Source organism: Erithacus rubecula (genome assembly GCF_903797595.1).
Source record: "Erithacus rubecula genome assembly, chromosome: 9".
Classification (NCBI taxonomy): Eukaryota; Metazoa; Chordata; class Aves; order Passeriformes; family Muscicapidae; genus Erithacus; species Erithacus rubecula.
The window spans coordinates 2715404-2732646 of NC_136660.1; the positions used below are offsets into that span (position 1 = coordinate 2715404).

The 17243-nt window shown below is 51.6% G+C and overlaps 1 protein-coding gene across 1 annotated transcript in view; it reads right to left on the bottom strand.

Moving 5' to 3' along the window:
• Window positions 1-1276: 1276 nt before the first annotated feature.
• ADAMTS14 (ADAM metallopeptidase with thrombospondin type 1 motif 14) overlaps window positions 1277-17243 on the bottom strand; it is a 31369-nt gene continuing 15402 nt past the window's right edge. The window contains exons 5-22 of the mRNA XM_079312180.1: window positions 17148-17231; window positions 15040-15196; window positions 12177-12282; window positions 11930-12073; window positions 11254-11386; window positions 11019-11132; window positions 10706-10854; window positions 10341-10516; window positions 8710-8843; window positions 8404-8527; window positions 8214-8294; window positions 7304-7467; window positions 6677-6842; window positions 5884-6016; window positions 5537-5744; window positions 4342-4468; window positions 3824-3925; window positions 1277-3299 (exon numbers count right to left, since the gene is read on the bottom strand). Of these exons, the coding sequence (XP_079168306.1) occupies window positions 2974-3299; window positions 3824-3925; window positions 4342-4468; window positions 5537-5744; window positions 5884-6016; window positions 6677-6842; window positions 7304-7467; window positions 8214-8294; window positions 8404-8527; window positions 8710-8843; window positions 10341-10516; window positions 10706-10854; window positions 11019-11132; window positions 11254-11386; window positions 11930-12073; window positions 12177-12282; window positions 15040-15196; window positions 17148-17231 (2628 nt within the window). The 3' untranslated portion in view covers window positions 1277-2973. The remainder of the gene's footprint in view (window positions 3300-3823; window positions 3926-4341; window positions 4469-5536; window positions 5745-5883; window positions 6017-6676; window positions 6843-7303; window positions 7468-8213; window positions 8295-8403; window positions 8528-8709; window positions 8844-10340; window positions 10517-10705; window positions 10855-11018; window positions 11133-11253; window positions 11387-11929; window positions 12074-12176; window positions 12283-15039; window positions 15197-17147; window positions 17232-17243) is intronic.

Here is a 17243-nt window from a genome sequence, read left to right on the forward strand (position 1 = left end):
AACACACCCTGACACTTCTCTGGCCTCATCCCTACCCTGGTTTCACCACTTCACGTTTTTTTACCTGGCCATGGCATCAGGGGCTCTTTTTGGCCTGAACCAGTAATACATCAATATTTATTTTTGCATTGGGTTAACTATTTATGTGTATATCTATATATGTATATATCTAGGGATTTTCTTCCTCCTCAAAACAGCAATGTGAAATTCTGGCTGATAAAGAGGAGGGACTGTGTTGAAACAACACAAAGTAAATCCATTTCAATAACTACACATGGGTCACACTCATATTTCCCCCTTCACACAAACATCCCCAAAACAGATCAACAGCAAGAGATTTTTTTTGTGGATTTATTTTTTTTTTTTTTACATTATGTTAGAGTTCAAAAAAAAAAAAAAAAAAAAAAAAGAACCCAACAGAATTAATAAATATTAAAAGTTAAAAAGCTCTGAATCTCGTATGTACAAAACTTTATACATCATGGTAACACTGGACAAGGTTACAGCACAGGAGTGACCCCATGCCTCCACCTGGCTTAGGAGGGTGCAGGGGATTAGACTCAGCTTTTCTCCTGGAGACAGGACAAACCCAGCCAAGCTCAGCCTGCCTTCAGCTGGAATAAATTCCCCATCCCTGGAAGTGTTCAAAGCCAGGATTGGGATTGAAGCAACCTGGTCTAGAGGAAGGTGTCCCTGCCCATGGCAGGAGAGCTGGAACCAGACCAGCTTTAGTCTTTTCCCACCACAACCATTCCAGGATTCCATGAAAGTCGTGGTGCCAGGTGCCAGCCCTGCAGCATCCCCACCCCAGAGCACCCACAGCTGGTGGGGAGGTTATCACACCCTGCTTAATCTCAGCCTGAGGTCAGGATCAGCACCTGCAGGGCCCCAAACACCCCCAGGGACCCCAGCTGTGGGTGCCAGGAGCTGGGCCAGCCCCCAGCCACAGCTCTGCCCCGAGTGCAGCAGGGAACCACTGCAAATATTACTTAAGCTATAAAGCACCAAAGCCTAGGCCAGCGTGGAAGGGCTGGGAATTTCAGGGGAAGGATGTCACAGCTCATTTTTGAGGGGGAAAAAAGGTCTTTTTGTTATGCTCCTTGGAGAGCAAGCAAAAGGTTCTCTTTGGCACAATAAATAAATGCTGGTGCTCCCATGGAGGGGCTGGCAGGGGGCACAGTCGTGGTGGCAGCATTCCAAGTGGTGAATCCCACTCTGGCATCCCCACAGGATCCCCTGTGGGTGGTAATACCTGCATGTCCTGGATCTGGGCACCCTCTATGTGGTCACTGCCACGAGGTGTGCCAGCTGTGTGGCTCAGACAGGCTGGGGGGTTTTCTTCCATGTTTTGGCATGGCCACCTAATGCCAAAGGGCAGCACCCAGGAGCCCAGGGACCTCCAGCCTCAGGTGATTTCAGAGGAGTTGGAAAAATGCTCATCCAGCTGTGATTCAGCAGCAGGAGGGTGTTGGGAAGCTCCAGGGGAGCAATGCAGAGTCCAATGCTTAAACCACCAGGAATGCAGAGGGGTCTCCATCCATTTCAGTCAAGTATCTCAGCTCTGTCACAATCCATGCCAGGCAGGGAAAATCACCCCAGCAAGCCCTGGATACCTGCAGAGCTTACAAACACTGTCCCTAGGGGTGCCACATCCTACTCCTTGGATACTGGGGAAGCAGGACCCTCAGGGCCAGCAGATGCACCCACACCATGCATGTTCTCCCAAGAATATCCCACTTGGCAATGCCAAACTGGTCTATCCACCAAGCCTTGCCTTCCTGGGACTCCACCTCCCCATTCCCAAAACTTCCTCCCCCCCAGATGCCCACCTTCCCCTGCCACTGCACCCAGAGGTGCCCTAAGTACCAAAACCATGTAAGCCCCCTCAGGGACACCTTTGTCAGGAGGATTTTGAGGAGTGAAACTTGTCAAGGCAAACCCTGTGCCCAGAGCTGGCCCAGCACCCAGCAAGGAGAGGGCAGCCCAAGGCTCCTAAAGTGCTGTGCAAACATTTAGTACTTGGCACAATGATTTGTAATGGCACCAATCACCCCCTTTCCACCCCTTCCCAAGCAATGAGAGGTGTAGATGAATCTTTGTCTCTCTCCTCTCCTTGTAAATGGCCCTAAAATCCACTCCTGGCTTCCCAGTTATTCCCAGTTCCCCCTGGAAGTTTTTGCTGTCCCATAGGCACTGGCTGTGAGGGTGCAGGGATGAGGCTGGTGATCCTGGGGAGGCTGGGCATCAAGGCTGGCCTAGGGCAGTATTGGCTAAAAAAAAAAAAAGTCAGCCCCAGGTGACAGGTATTTTTGACATCAATTTTTGGTCTTTGACCTGTGGTTCTGATTGCTCACTTTGAAATCTCCTGGACCATCTCCTGCCTCCAGGACAGAAGCAGCTCCATGTTTGTCACATTCCACCTTCCCCCAGACATGCTTCCCAAACTCCCTACCCCAACAGGGAGAGCCCAGAGCAGCAGTTTGGGATTTTCTCACATTTCCCCTCTCCCCACCTCACCACTTCCCTCCAGTTTTCCCACCCACCCCAGATTCTCAGGATCCTCCCTTTGACATCCCAAGCTCCAGGGCTGAACAACCAAGCCAGGACCCTCCTGTGTTGCTGCTTGGAGCAGGGGCAAGGAAAATGCAACATTAAAGCCACCACCCTCCCACATCTTTTTAGCACCTTGGGAGGAAGCAGCCTGTCTACCTGCAGCTTTTTTTGCTCTTTTCCACCTCTTTTTCCATGGCACTGTCAAAAAGCACCATGGCACAGCTGGGAGGGCAAGTGGGATCATGAGAAATGAGTGGTTTTCCCAGGAATTTTTGGGTGCTGAGCCGGGTTATTCCCAAACCTGGCAGTGCCACCCATGAAAACCATCGCTGGAAGTTGGGGGAGAGAAAAAAGATGAGGAAAGGGAGGGAAGAGGGAGAAAGGCTTTCCCTGCCTCACAATGAGGTGGTCCCAAGCAGGTTACCTGGCCCCCTGGCCCCTTCCTGGCTCCCTTGGGGCTGGCAGCTCCCCTGGGAAAGCACCACTGCTGGATATCCCAGGTGCTGGAGTGGGGTCCCCACCTGGTTCCCTCTGAGCTGGGGTAGTGGGGTAGGGGAAAAGCACCGGAGCAGGGCTGGGAGTGGTGGTTCCTGGGGGAATGCCAGTGCCAGGGGGTGAGCCCGTGGTGGAGGAGGCTTTCTTCCCACAGGATTCACAGCAGAGCTTGTTGTATCCAGGGATGGAGCAGTAGCGAGCCAGGACCTCCATCTGGCAGAAGATGGACTTGTCCCCAAGGCAAGGCTCCCCTGGAGAGGGACAGAGCAGCACAAAATGTGACATTATTCTCCCACAGGATTTACAATGGAATTTCCAGAGGGAACAAGGTACTGCCTATCCACACAGGAAGTGAGCAAGAGGGACCTGGAAAATGAAGCCAAAATACTGAAGATTCTGTGCATGGAGAAAAAACGGAGAGCAAGGGATGCTCCAAACCAAGATGCACTGAACACAAGCTATGAAGGGTTTTAAGGGGAGAAAAACCAAAAGCCATCTCCCTACTTTAAAAAATTCCAAGGTAAAAAGGAAAAGGCCATAAAAACCGGGAGGCAGAAGGAGAGCAACAGGGAAACTGCAGGACCCGATCCACCACAAGGTGGCAATGGAGCACCAGGCTATGGAGCAGCAGAGGCGCGTGGAATTCCCCAGGAGCGCTGCTGGATGCGCTCCCACCTCGGCACCGCCCGCAGGGAGGTGCAGAACACTTCGGGAGGGATTACACGAGCAGGGGCACTTACTGGAGGAGATCCTGCCCCCCAGCACGGGCACTTACTGGAGGAGATCTTGCTCACGGGGTTTTTGGCTCCGTCCTGGGGCAGCCGCTGCCCTTTGGTGGTGCCATGGTCACCGGCGTCGGTGATGCTGGAGAGTTTCCCTGCAGAGAGAGCACCACGATGCCCAGCAGCCAGGGGCAGGCTGAGAGCACTCAAAATACCTCGGGAGGGTGGTCGTTTTGTTTTAAGGGATCTCCTTAAAAATTAAATCCCTTCAGCACCCAGCATTTAAGCCACTCAAAACCCACCCAAGATAAACTCGAGGGTGCCCATCTCCATCAGCTCACCACACCTTCACACTGCCACAAAACCCAAAACCAGACAGGGCTAAGAGCAAATAAGGGAAATATTTTGTCTGACTTCTAATTTTTTTTTTTGCTGACAGCAGCATCAGAGACGTTCAACACAATGTTGTCTGCTGGCATCCCCTGAAGCCACAACGGGCTGCAGGCATTCATGGGGGTTGATCCCCATCCCAGTGCCACCTCCTCCTCCTCCTCCTCCTCTCTCCTCTCACCTGGGCAGAGGGCCATGTGGCAGCCCTGGATGGTCTCTGGCTTGTCACCCTCGCAGCGGGCGCCGCTGTCGCTGCCCTTGCACACAACCTGCCGCTGCTGGACACCTTCCCCACAGGTCACTGAGCACTGCACCCAGACAGACAGACACACAGACAGTCAGTGACAGTGTGGGGACAGCCCCCACACCCCCTAGGATGTGCTGATGACTACTCCTCAGGTGGATATTGCTTTCTGTCTTCCAAACCTTCTCTGCACAGGGATGCTCTCCTTTTTTTTTAACCCTTATCCCCCAAAATATAAAAGCCAGGCTTAGAGCTACCTGGTCTAGGGGAAGGTGACCTGACCAAGGCAAGCAGTTGGAATGAGATAGGCTTTAAGGTCCTTTCCAACCCAAGCTATTCCAGGACCCTGTGAAAACATCACTCTCTCTTGTAGCCTTATCTCCACCGAGGCTGGATGGGACTCTGAGTAACCTGGTCTAAAGGAAAGTTAAAAAGATGTTGGACTAGATTGTCACTGTGGGGTCTCCTGAGCCTGAGATGCCACAGCAGGACATAGGGGTGGTTTAAAGTTCAGGTTTTCTCAGCCGATCACTGAAGAAGATTCAGGAGGCTGTTTTCTGAGGGTTTCAAGATTGTTTATTCTTTCTTATCTAAGAAACTCTTTCTCTAGCTAACAGTGGTCTGTTCAGCCTGAGATCCGAGGCACACTGCCTGTCCTTGGGGCAGGACTTGACTTTTATACCATAAATTACGTTGCTAACATTTACAATTACTTTCCAATACATGACAATTTTGTTACACTGTCCAGCTCTGTCCCAGACTAATCCAGTGATGCCAGCCTGGCACTAACATGGATGGCATGAAAAAGAAGAAAGTAAAGACACACGCCCTAAATCCTCCATATTAGCTTCAAACCTCCTAATATAAACATTTTTAAAAAATCACTTTTCTATCCTCTAACAATCTAATTTATACTCTACTTATTTTTTGTGGCTTGCAATTCTTCCTGCAATGATGGTAATTATTCCCAGGGGCTTAAATCCAGTTCTCAGGAGTTGTGGGCACCACACCAGTGCTAGGGAAGCCAGGGACTCCCACACTAGACGACCACTTAACCAAATCACTCCACATTTCTACTCCACAACCCTTATAATCACCTGCCCCCCACACCCCCTTTCCAGTGGTTTCTCACCTCAGACCAGGCTCCTGTCCTCCACTGTGCGGGGCAGGGCAGGCGGCCGCAGGGCCGGCGCGTCTCGGGGCGCTGCCCGGGGCAGTACTTGGTGTGCAGGGTGCGGTTGGTGCCGTCCTGCAGGCGCTGCATGCACTGCACAGCCCGTGCCTGCACCCCCAGCTTCCCGCAGGAGCGGCTGCAGGCGCCCCACTCCTCAGCCACCCACCTGCAGGAGGACGTGGAGAAGGTGTTGGAGGCGATGCTTGTGCTGGGAAGCGGCTGGGAACGCTCCCAATGCAACCCCAAATCCCAAGAGGAATGGGAGCACCTGGGGTCTCTACACAGAGGTCCAAGAGAGGACTCACATGGGCTGGGAGCATTCCTGGAGGTTACAGCGCCTCCGGATTGGCTTGGGCTTCTTGCTGTTGTCACAGAAATTCCTGTGCACCATCCGGTTGTCGCTTTTCCGACGGCAGCCGTACTTGGTGTACTGGACGCCTGAGGGGGCAGAGTGTGGGAGGTGAGGTGAAGGGTGTGGGAGTCCCTCCAGGTTCCCTCAGGTCCCTCTCCTGCATCCCTGCTGGGGTTTTTGCTCTCAGATGTCACCCAAGGTTTGCTGAGGATGCTGGTGTGGCTGCTGGACCCTCCCCCTTCCCCCCAGAGTCCCCCAGGCTGCTGTGGAGTGCACACAGCTGGTGGAAGATGTCCCAGCCTATGCCAGGAGTTTGGACCAGGTGACTTCTAAAGGTTCCTTCCAACCTAAACCACTCTGATTCCCAGAGCACAAGGTTTTCCCTATGATCAGAGGCTCAGATCCCAGTGGCCATATGGAAACGGGGCTTTCACCAGCAAACCTCATGCCTACTTCTGTGCAAACTTCAGTAATGGTCATCTTCAAAATCACTGTTTCTTGGCCCAAATCCAGTTAAAAACAGCCAAGGAATTAAAAAATCATAGCAGGTCCATGGATAGACAGACAAAGGTACATATACACAATCCTGCAAGCCCTGCTTCTGTAAGAAATCTGGCTAAAATGCACACTCAAACTGCTTTGCAATAATTTCTCCTTGCCAGAGACACCCCAAGGGGCTCACACACACTCTACTATATCCAAGTATCCCAAGCATGCTCTGTAGGCTGTTAGGAAGAGGAAGTTACCTCCTCCACAAGCCTTGGAGCACTGGGACCAGCTCTTGAGGGCCCACTCGTAGGAATCCATCTCCTCCAGCAGGACATTGTTATTTCCAATCATGGGCAGCAGGTCTTCATGGATGATGTACCTGTACATGAGGCTGCTCCTCACCTCCTCCTCCTGAGGAATGACCTGCAGGCCCAGAGGGAGCAGTCAGAGAGGGGGAAGAATGATGCCATTGGAAAAGGACCACATGGCAAGGTGGTCTATGCCCAAAACTGGGGACAAACGCAGGGATGGATGGCAGCCCAGACCTCCCATTCCCTGCATGTCCAGGGAACCCAACCTCTAATTTCCCACATACCAGCATAACTAAAATGGGATTTGGAGCCACAAGCATTTCCTGCAGAGCAAAATGCAGCAGGACTCAAAGGCAAGTGCCTGAGCAACACATCCTTGTGCCATTCCCTCACGCAGCTTGTCACGCCTTGCTTTTGGCTGCCTCATTCCCTGGATTCAATGACATGCCCCACACTCTTCCTCTGCCCACATCCTTCCATCACCTGCCACATCATACCTCAGACCACCTCTGGTGGTCAGGCCACCTCCTGGTGGCCCCCAAGCCCCCCAGAGCCTGTGCCAGCCAGGCTTACCAAAACACTGATGGCCTCGTGCAGGGGACCACTGGTTTTCAGGCTCTCCTTGCCCTGTTCCACAGTGTATTCCCACTCCAAGCCCATCTCAATGAACACTTGGCTTTTGGCTTCTTTGTCCTTGGCATTCAGGATGAAGTTCCCTGTGGCCTGATTCTTGACAACTGGAGGAGAAAGGAGATATTTTCAATATCATTCCCTCTGGTCACTCACTTTGGAGGATGGGAAGGACATAAACAAGACCCTCTTTGGTGGGAATTATGAGAAAAGGGTTGAGAAAGGGTGAGGGGAGAGGTGGACTAGTGTTGGAACCCTGAAACCTGGGAGTTTTGATCTTTCTGTGTTTTCTGACCCTGACTCCCAGGAGAGCACTGCTTTGACTTGAGGCCTTGGAGAAGGCTTCCAAATTTGAGTAATGGAGTTAAAATCACAGGTGTGTAGCTAGAATAGAAGTGTGCAACTTCACATGGTGAAGGATTTGGAATTTTTAGAATATAGAAATAGGTATGGGACAAGATGGATGTTCTTGGGCATGGTCTCTTTCTGTCTTCTTTCTTCTTCATGATTTCAGGTAGTAGTTTTTGGTTGGATAGTTAATGCTGCACTGCAGGTCACAAGCGTTTGGTTATTGGGTCAAAAGGATAATTAATAAAGGTGTTAGCTCTTTGTTGTACTGTTTAGCTTTAAAAGACCTTTTCTAACTAGCTAGATTCAGCTCCATTTTGCTCATTTTTAGCAGGTAACTAAAAGAAGTGTTACTCTGTACTTTAATAAACAACCAAGTCCAAACATGAGAAAATTTGTCTCCTTCATGTTTTAATCCTGACTCTGAGTGAAGATAGAAGAAAATGAAGACAAGCCACTAATTAAGTGGTGCAGTTAGCCCAGCTACAGACTAGGGCATGCTCACCAATGCTGTGGGATGCTGGCTCCATCTCTTCTATCTGAAGGTGCCTTGCTCCAGCTGGGATCTCAAACATCTTCAAAACACCTGAAAGGGAGGGATGGAGGATGGAGGGAAGAGAAAGAGCAGGTTTCCTCCAACCGGACACAAGAATCCAGCTCATGAATCTGCTTCCAAACCCAGCCAGCCCTCTCACCTGGCTGCTTGGGGGTCTTGGCCAGCGTGCCCTTCACCGTCCGGCAGTGGGAATTGTCCCCACCACAGACCCCACACTTGTCATCCTGCTTCAGGGAGCCAACCTCCTTGTCACAGCCGACGTGCTGCCACCCAGGGAAGGAGAGACCAAGCTCAGGGTTACATGGGGTTACAGCCCTGCAGCCCAGCTCCACCACCCCTTGCTGCACACAGGCTTGGTCCCCAGGGGCAGAACACCTGTCCCCAAGGGGCTGAGCTCTCTCCTGGCTGGGGAAAGGACAGGGACAGCCCCACAAGAGCTCCTCACCACGCACTCGCCGCGGACACAGACGCTGTAGGGGTCTCGGTAGCTGCAGCGGGTCCCGTCGTGAACAACCTGGTTCATGAACACCACGTCTCCTGTGCCCTCAGACTGGCAGATCAGCTCACACTTCTGAGCATCTGCAGCAAAGGAAGAGGGGAAGGGGAGAAAAAGGGAGGTGGGGGGAAAAGGGGTTGTGGAAGTTCATTAGGGTGAGTGTCGTAGGTTGCAATACAGGATGTGACCAAAGGTATCTATGTTATCACCATCTGTTAAAAAACAGGTGGGGCGGTGTTCTTTATCTTTTCCACATCCCATCCTTCCTCCAGGAAGATATCTCCTGTTAATGGCCCATTGAGTCCCAGTGCATGACTGATAAAATTACATCATCCCACTGGGAGATGCTCCAGCCAGGGGGAGGAGCCAAGCCTTTCCTACCCAGATAAAAACTGATATTTGGAACATCAGAGCAGCCTTTTCCCACTGGATTCCAGAGGAAAGCCAGACCTTTCCACATCATCCCTGGACGTTCAGAAGAAAACTGCACCTTCTAGAGGAGCACTGCTCCAGCTGAACCACATCTGCCACTGCAGGAGGATGCAGCCACCATTGAATGGGACTGCTGCCAACACCCTGACTGACTGACAGGGTGTCAGGCTGTATTCTGACTCTGTCAGTGTTTTGGGATTGTTTTTTGTAATACTGTATTTCTATTTTAATTTTTCCTAGTAAAGAACTGTTATTCCTATTTCCCATATTTTTGCCTGAGAGCCTCTTAATTTCAAAATTATAATAATTTAGAGGGAGGGGGTTTATATTTTCCATTTCAAAGACAGGTTCCTGCCTTTCTCAGCAGACATTTGTCTTTCAAACCAGAACAGGTGAGTGAAGACAGAAACCCATCTCAGCTTGTACCCCTGAGTACAGTCACAAATCCAAAGCCCAGGATATTCACGTGGCTCATCTCCCAACACCATTTGCTGCTCAACAGCCTGCACTTTTGCCCGGTACACTCAGGAAATTAAGGAAAGGACAGGACATGCTATGTGAGGCTGCAGTGCAAGTAGGCAGCTCTTTTCTGGAAACAGGCTGGGAGAGCTGGTGTTGTTCAGCCTGGAGAACAGAAGGTTCCAGGGAGAACTTAGAGCCCCTTCCAGTACCTGAAGGGGCTCCAAGAAAGTTGGAGAGGGGATTTGGACAAGGAGAAAGGCCCAGAGTGACAGGACAAGGGGGAATGGCTTCAAAAGGACAGAAAGCAGGGTAAGATGGGGTATTGGGAGCAATCCTATATTGTGAGGATGGTGAGGCCCTGGCACAGGTTGCCCAGAGAAGCTGTGGCTGCCCCTGGATCCCTGGAAGTGTTGGTCTAGTGGAAGCTGTCCCTGCCCACGGGTGCAGGCCTGGAATGACATCATTGTCAAGGTCCTTCCAACCCAAACCATTCTGTGATTCCGTGATTTTAAAAAGCTAGCTGCTTCATGCTGGCTTATTGCACAACAGTTTCCAGCTCAGGAGCTCCCCACTGCCCAACATCTGTGCAGCTGGCACAGTCTCCATCCCAGGGTGATGGCCACCAGGGCAGAGTCCTCTGGAGGAATTTGGCCGCTGCTCCTTGGCTAGCACCCGGCGCCACTCACCGTCATGATGCTCGTAGGGAAGCCAGGAGTGCTTGCTGTTCTGGTGGGTGTAGTAGGAGTTGCGCTTGGAGCACTGCTGGGCACGGAAATCCTGGTAGGGCCCCGGGCACTCCTCGGCATTGCACACCTGGTACTCGTAGGTGGCTCCCGGGCACTGCCGCCCTCCGTACGCCGGGCTGCAACACAAAGCCGGCGGGTGGTAAGAGAGCTGGAAAGGGGGATGGCGAATTCCCAGCCTGAATACACGGCACAGCTCCCGCAGGAACAGATGTCCCCACCCCTGCCAGCGAGGGGAACAGCCAGGAGCCTCTGGCTGGCGGCCACTTCCAGCTGGGAAGAGGGAGGGAGGCAAAGCGCAGACGTACGGCGGGTTGTCGCAGCTCCGGCTGCGGGACCGCACGCCTCCCCCGCAGGTCCTGGAGCACGAGCCGAACTTGGACCAGGAGCTCCAGCTGCCATCCTGGCTGTAAGGCTGCTCAGACGTCTTCCAGATGCAGTGGCCCTTGAAGCACCACTGGAAGGGAGGAGAAGGAATGAGTTCCAGACCTCTTCCAAAGCGCTCAGCACCACTGGAGAGCCCTCCTGCACCGCTACAGAAATGGTAAAGCACGGGAGGAAGGTGCTCTTCATCGTGCCCTTGGACACATCCCTCCTACAGGAAGCAGGACCGGCCCCTACCTTGCCAGGAGAGCACTCAGTGCCATCCAAGGGCGGCCCCTTCTTGGTCTTGCAGAAGTAGGGGTTGTCCGGGTGGCTGCACCACAGCTGCTTGCAGGGGTCGAAGGTGCGGAACTGGGGAGCACAGAGGAGCTGGGCTGGGACAGCAGTGGCCAGTAGCAGCAGGCTGGTGGCAGCCAGGCTGGCTGGGGATCCCAGGGAGGGGGGACAGGGTGGCCATGCAGCCCATACTCACCGCCGTGCACGTCTTGTAGCCCACGCCGAAGTCGAAGCGGCACTGCTCGTCCATGGAATAATTTATTCCAGGCAGCTCAGGCAAGGTGGGCCACTGGTGCTCAAAGGGGTCATCCAGCAGGCAGTCATAGGAGCTGCAGAGTCAGACAGAGGATTTCCTTCCATCAGCCCATCCCTCAGCTCCAGGCCACTCTCCAGATTCAGCTACTGAGAAATTTGACTTGTCACGGAATCCCAGAATGGTTTGGGTCAGAACGGTCCTTTAAGGCCATAGAGTTCCAGCCCCTGCCACAGGTAAGGACACCTTCCACTGTCTCAGGCTGCTCCAAGCCCCATCCAATCTGCTTTGGACACTTATAGGATTCTAGGGGCAGCCACAGCTTCTTTGGGCACTCTGTACCAGGGCTTCACCTCCCTCACAGGAAAGAACTTTTTCCTAATATCCCATCTAATCCTGCTGTCTGTCAGCTTGAAGCCCCTTGCCAAAAGTCCCTCTCCAGCTCTCTTGGAGCCCCTTTAGGCACTGGAAGAGTCTCCAAAGTTTCCCTGGAGCCTTCTGCTCTCCAGACCGAACACCCCCAGCTCTCCCAGCGCCACTCCACCCCTGGGAGCATCTTTGGCTACCAGAAGCCACCAGTCTGAAGGGAGAGCACCCCTCCCAGCTGGCAGGGGCGTACTGGATGTATCTGTTGAGCTCCTGCTTGCTGCAGCGGGACCAGTGGTAGCGGTGGAAGGCAGCCTGCACCAGCGGCGCCATGATGCTCCCCATGCTGGTCTCATCGGCGCAGCGGTTGCCTTGGCCATCGTGCTCCATGCCCAACCTGGAGGGAAGATCCCAAGGCATTCACAGCTGCAGCAGCAGCAGCAGCAAGCCCCCTTTCCAAAGAGTGGGGCAGCACCACCCCTCTGCCCCCCATGGCTTACACGTGGCCGGTCTCGTGGGCGACGACGAAGGCAGAGGAGAAGCCGTCCTCGTGGTTGAGGGTGCAGCTGCGGAGAGGGTGGCACATCCCCGTCACAGGAGCGTAGCCTGGGGCAAAGAGAGCAGGGAAGGACAGAGGGGAGGAGAGGAGAGAGAAACCCTTTGAGAGAGGAGGGGGGGAAAATGAAAAATCAAGGAAAAAAAACCACCCTGCAAATATATAAGCTGGCTGCGCTGCAACAGAAGAGAGAACAGAGGGAAAGGTGCTGAAGAGGTCACTTGGATGGCAGCCCAAGGACTTGCTCAGCAGTGTGGCCACTGAAAGCCAGCAGAGGTTGCCCTGAGGCTTGCTGGCACCACTGTGCCCTTGTGCCAACACACCTGGGCAGAAGCAGCACCCACAACACCCCGCCAGCATGGGTGGCCATCGCCTCCCAGCCCAGGAATGGCATCCCCCACCTTCTTCTTCATTTAAAACTAATAAAGAAGGAAAAGGAGAGAGAAGGGAAGGCACGAGGCACTCCCCAGATGCCTGCCAAAACCACAGCCCTGCTCCCCACAGGGCACACCCACTCATGCACCCACCCCAGCCCCAGGACCCCTGCCCTCGATCAAGTGCAGTGCAGTGGGGCAGCTGTGGGCAGAGGAATCTTCCCCTGCCCAGGCAGCAACACATCACCTCCATTTTGGTCACTTTTCCTTTCTTTTTCACCTTATTTCTGCCCAATTCAATCAACTTGTTGGCACACTCCAGAATTTACTCCCCAAAGTTTTTTATGTGTGTTGGTTTTTTTCAAGGCTGACCCTTTTTTGGCATCAAGGGAGTTAGTGAAGGAAGGACTTACAGGTCAGAGAGGGAAAATCAGGGCAGGACCATGCTGGATAACCATGCCCTGGGGATTGGGATGCTGGAAGAGAAGGCTCAGTGAGCCAAGAGTGGGCAGCAGCAGGAGAGGGATGCTGATGAGCCAAGAGAGATGAACATTCCTACACCCACCCTGAGGGGTAAATCACAGAGCCCCCCATCCTTGTGGGATACTTGATCCATACCAAGTCACTCCCATAATGGGGTTTAACCATTGAGTAATAAATCAAGCCATGGATAAACCATTTGAAAAGACTTTTTTTTTTCCTCCTGTGAAACTTTCCACAAAAAAGAATAAAGTTGTGGGAAGCATTCTCTACAAGTGTTTAGGATGAAAATGGGCTGAATTCCCAACCAAAGAAGCTGTGGATGGGAGATGGGACAAAGGAATATCAAAAGGTGGATGCTCACAAAAGCAGTTTTCTGTAATGAAGACTCCAGTAAGAATTGGAAGGAGTATAAAAGGTTCTCCACAGTAGAATGATGGTGAGAAGCAACTACCTGGAAAATATTTAATTCTGAGAACAAGCATCATTCAGCCCAGGCCAGAAAATCCACCCACTGCAGAAGGAAACAGAAATTCTTTGGGTGTTGACAAGACCTCTACAGCAGCAAGTAATAAATCACAACCCATCTGTCCACTGCTTTTCTCTTCCAAGGGCAGGGATAATTTGGTGCCACACTCTGGCCCTTCATTCCTGAGCTTAACAGGGGTGTCAGGGACCTGCAAGGACTTTGTTTTGGGGGAAAAGAAGCAAGAGCAAGCACAGTGTTATTACTCCAGCAGCCCAAGCAGAGGGAAATTCCTGGTGGATGAGAAGCTCCTTGTGCCATGCAGCACAGCAAGGCAAGGACACAGCAACCACGGGGGTTTCTGCAGAAAGTCCTGGAATGTGTGACAAGCAGAGAGCCAGATCTTCAGGGAAAAAGGAAAGGAGGGCTACTCCATCAATCTCACAACTCCTTCCCACCAAGGGGCAGCCTAGGGAGTCTCCCCCTTCTGCCAAAAAAGGTACTCTCATGAATGAATGTCTTTGGACACAGTCACTTTGCCAGGAAGGGTCCAGAAAAACGAAACAAAAGCTGGTATTTAATCCATGTGACTCTGGACAAGGAGATCAGGGCAGGTCACCAGCTTGGCACAAGCCAAATTCTGCTGTTTGGTGGCCACAGCACACTCAGAAGGGTTTCCAGCTGGATATCTCCTGAGGTTCATCCCCTGTTGAGGGGGATCCTTTTCAGGGAGGTAATCCAAGTTAGGACAGGTTTTCTTCTCCACCTTTCCTTCCTCCTGTGCACACCAGGAGGATTTGGGCTATAGATCATGGTGACAATACCCACCCCATTCATGGCATCTGAGGGAGCCTCCTGATGGAATTCCAGTCCTGGCCATCAGTGTGGAAATGAGATGGGAATTTGGAAGCAGCAGGCTCAGAACTGGGAAAAGCCACCTCTTGTGATAACACCATTTTCCTAACGGAGCCATGAAACATCAGAAGGTTTTCCTGAAAATTTTTGTTAGCAAGGCCTCCAACTTCTCAGACCACACTGGCACAATTTCTGCACCAAGAGGGTGAGTTTGCTCTAGTAAAACTTCCTCTTTGGCCCAGGGTTTGTTGAATGCTCCTATGTCCAAGAAATAAACCCATATAAAAACAGGTTTTAAAAGTCCTCCAGAGGACAGAATAAACTGATTGTCCCCATGGGGGTCCCTGTGGTATTTTTTATATTTTTAAGAAGGCATTTTGGGCCAAGGGGATGACTGGTAAAATTAAATCAAAGAGCAGGAGGCTAAATAAATCAAGATAATCCATTCAGGCTGATGCTCTGATTAATTCTCTGTCTCTCTCTTCTGCATAAAAAAAAAAATACCAATTTTTATAACCTTTTTCTGGACCTTGCTGGCCAAGAAAACCAGACTGTGCTCGCAAGAAATCCTCTCACCCCTTTTTTTCCTCCCCCAGCAAACTGCACATACCTGACCGAGACAAATACAGTACCTTGCATACCTGCAGGCCCAAAATCTTGCCTGGTGAGGAAGACGGCGTGGTCGTGGTGCTCGGCGTGCTGGGGGTCGGAGCGCTGCTGGGAGTGCGCCCAGCGGCACACCTGCTCCAGGCTGCGCGAGGGATTGCCCCGCTCGATCAGGCTCACCGACTGCGGGAGAAGGGACACACAATGCGGGGAAGGAAGAGGTGTGGCACTCCCTCTGGCTTGGGTGGAAACGTAGGGTGTGGGTAGAAATGTGGGTTCTGTCACCAGCTGTTAAACCGGGTGAAGCAGTGACCCTTATATCTGTGGCACATATCCTCTGCTAATGGGCCATCTTTAAACCAGCTGGGGCAATCATCTTTATCTTTCCACAGCCCATCCTCCCTCCAGGAGATATCATCTGCTGCTGGGACATTGAGTCCCACTGCATGACTGATAAAATTACATCATCCCACTGGGAGATGCTCCAGCCAGGGGAGGAGCCAAGCCTTTCCTACCTAGATAAAAACTGAGATTTTGGACAGCAAGTTATCCTTCTTTCCACTAGATTCCAGAGGAAAGCCAGACCTTTCCACATCATCCCTGGACCTTCAGAGGAAAACTGCACCTTCTACAGGAGCACTGCTCCAGCTGAACCACATCTGCCACTGCAGGATGCAGCCACCATTGAATGGGACTGCTGCCAACACCCAGACTGACTGACAGAGTGTCAGGTTGTATTCTGACTCTGTCAGTGTTCTGAGTTTGTTCTTTCTAATACTGTATTTCTATTCTAATTTTCCTAGTAAAGAACTGTTATTCCTAATTCCCATATTTTTGCCTGAGAGTCCCTTAATTTCAAAATTCTAATAATTTGGAGGGAGGGGGTTTACATTCTCCATTTCAAAGAGAAGTTCCTGCCTTTATTGGCAGATACCTGTCCTTCAAACCCCGACACCCCCCTGGAAGCCAAGGAGGTTTTATCCCAAGAAGTTGCAGGAGAACTCGCTTGGGAATAGTGGTGAGCTGAGATCGCTCCTGGATTCAAACATCTGCTCATTATTTCCTACATCGTCCCCTGAACCTGAGAAGTGACATAGCTGGACAAAGCAGCTGCTTCCAGAGCTGGCTTTGGGGAGGATAAATCATCCCTAGAAGAGCCTGGCAGTTCCCATCCTGCCCTATCACCACAGCTCCAAATCCCTTCCCCTCCATGGATCAACCTCCAGCACGGAGCACAAATGTTGCTGGGAGGAAGCCAGACAGATTTTTGGCTTTCCCATCTAGAGATGATGTTCCTGGTCCCATGGAAGCCTCCAAAAATGGGCCAGCCTCCATCCTTATCCCAGCTCCTCAGGACCATCCCTGGATCTCCAGGATGTGTTGGATTTCTGCCAGCCAAGCGTATTTCTATAATAAGGAAGTTTTTTCCAAGACCTAACTGGTCTTATTTCTGGATCACACACACACACAGACATCACTGTGTTGAGTCATTAACACCCTTGCTCGAACACTTCCTGTGGGACAGGGGCATGCCCCAAAAAAGTACAGAAAATCACATTGTTCTGAAGAAAAATCTGGCTGCTATGCTCAAACAAGCCTTAAGAAATAAGTGCAGTCTGAGAAACCACACAAAAACATCTCAGCAAAACTTCCCACACTTTTCCTGGCCATGCCCAAGCCATGTAAAGGCTACAGGACAGCCAGTGAGCCAAGTACAGGAGATCCTGACTCTGGTTTCTCCTCACTGATGTCCAGCTCCTCTCAGTGTGGGGAGCCACCTTTATCCCATCATCTACAGAGATCTGATGAAGCCTCTGTGGTTTTCCCCACATCCCAGAGCAAGCACATAACAGCAGATCACACCCACCCACCACCTCCCTGCGGGTCTCCTAGGCTATCCAGGGGGCTATCCAGCTCCCAAAAACCAGGCTAAGGAGGGTTCAAACCCACCCCTGCTCAGCACAGCTGTCTTTTGGGCTCTGACAACTGCTACGTTTTCCCAAGCCTGGGCTTACCTAAGTAAATATTAAATTTTATTAACAAAATTATTAAATATTTAAAAATTAAATTATTAAATATTATCCAATTATTAAATAAACATTAGAGCACCTCCTGCTCTCCACTCTGGATTTACCTGACGATATCCCACCATGATCATCCTGACCAGCACGATGTTGATGTGAACACCCAGTGACTCGTCATGATAAATTTCATCCACCTGAAAGAGGGA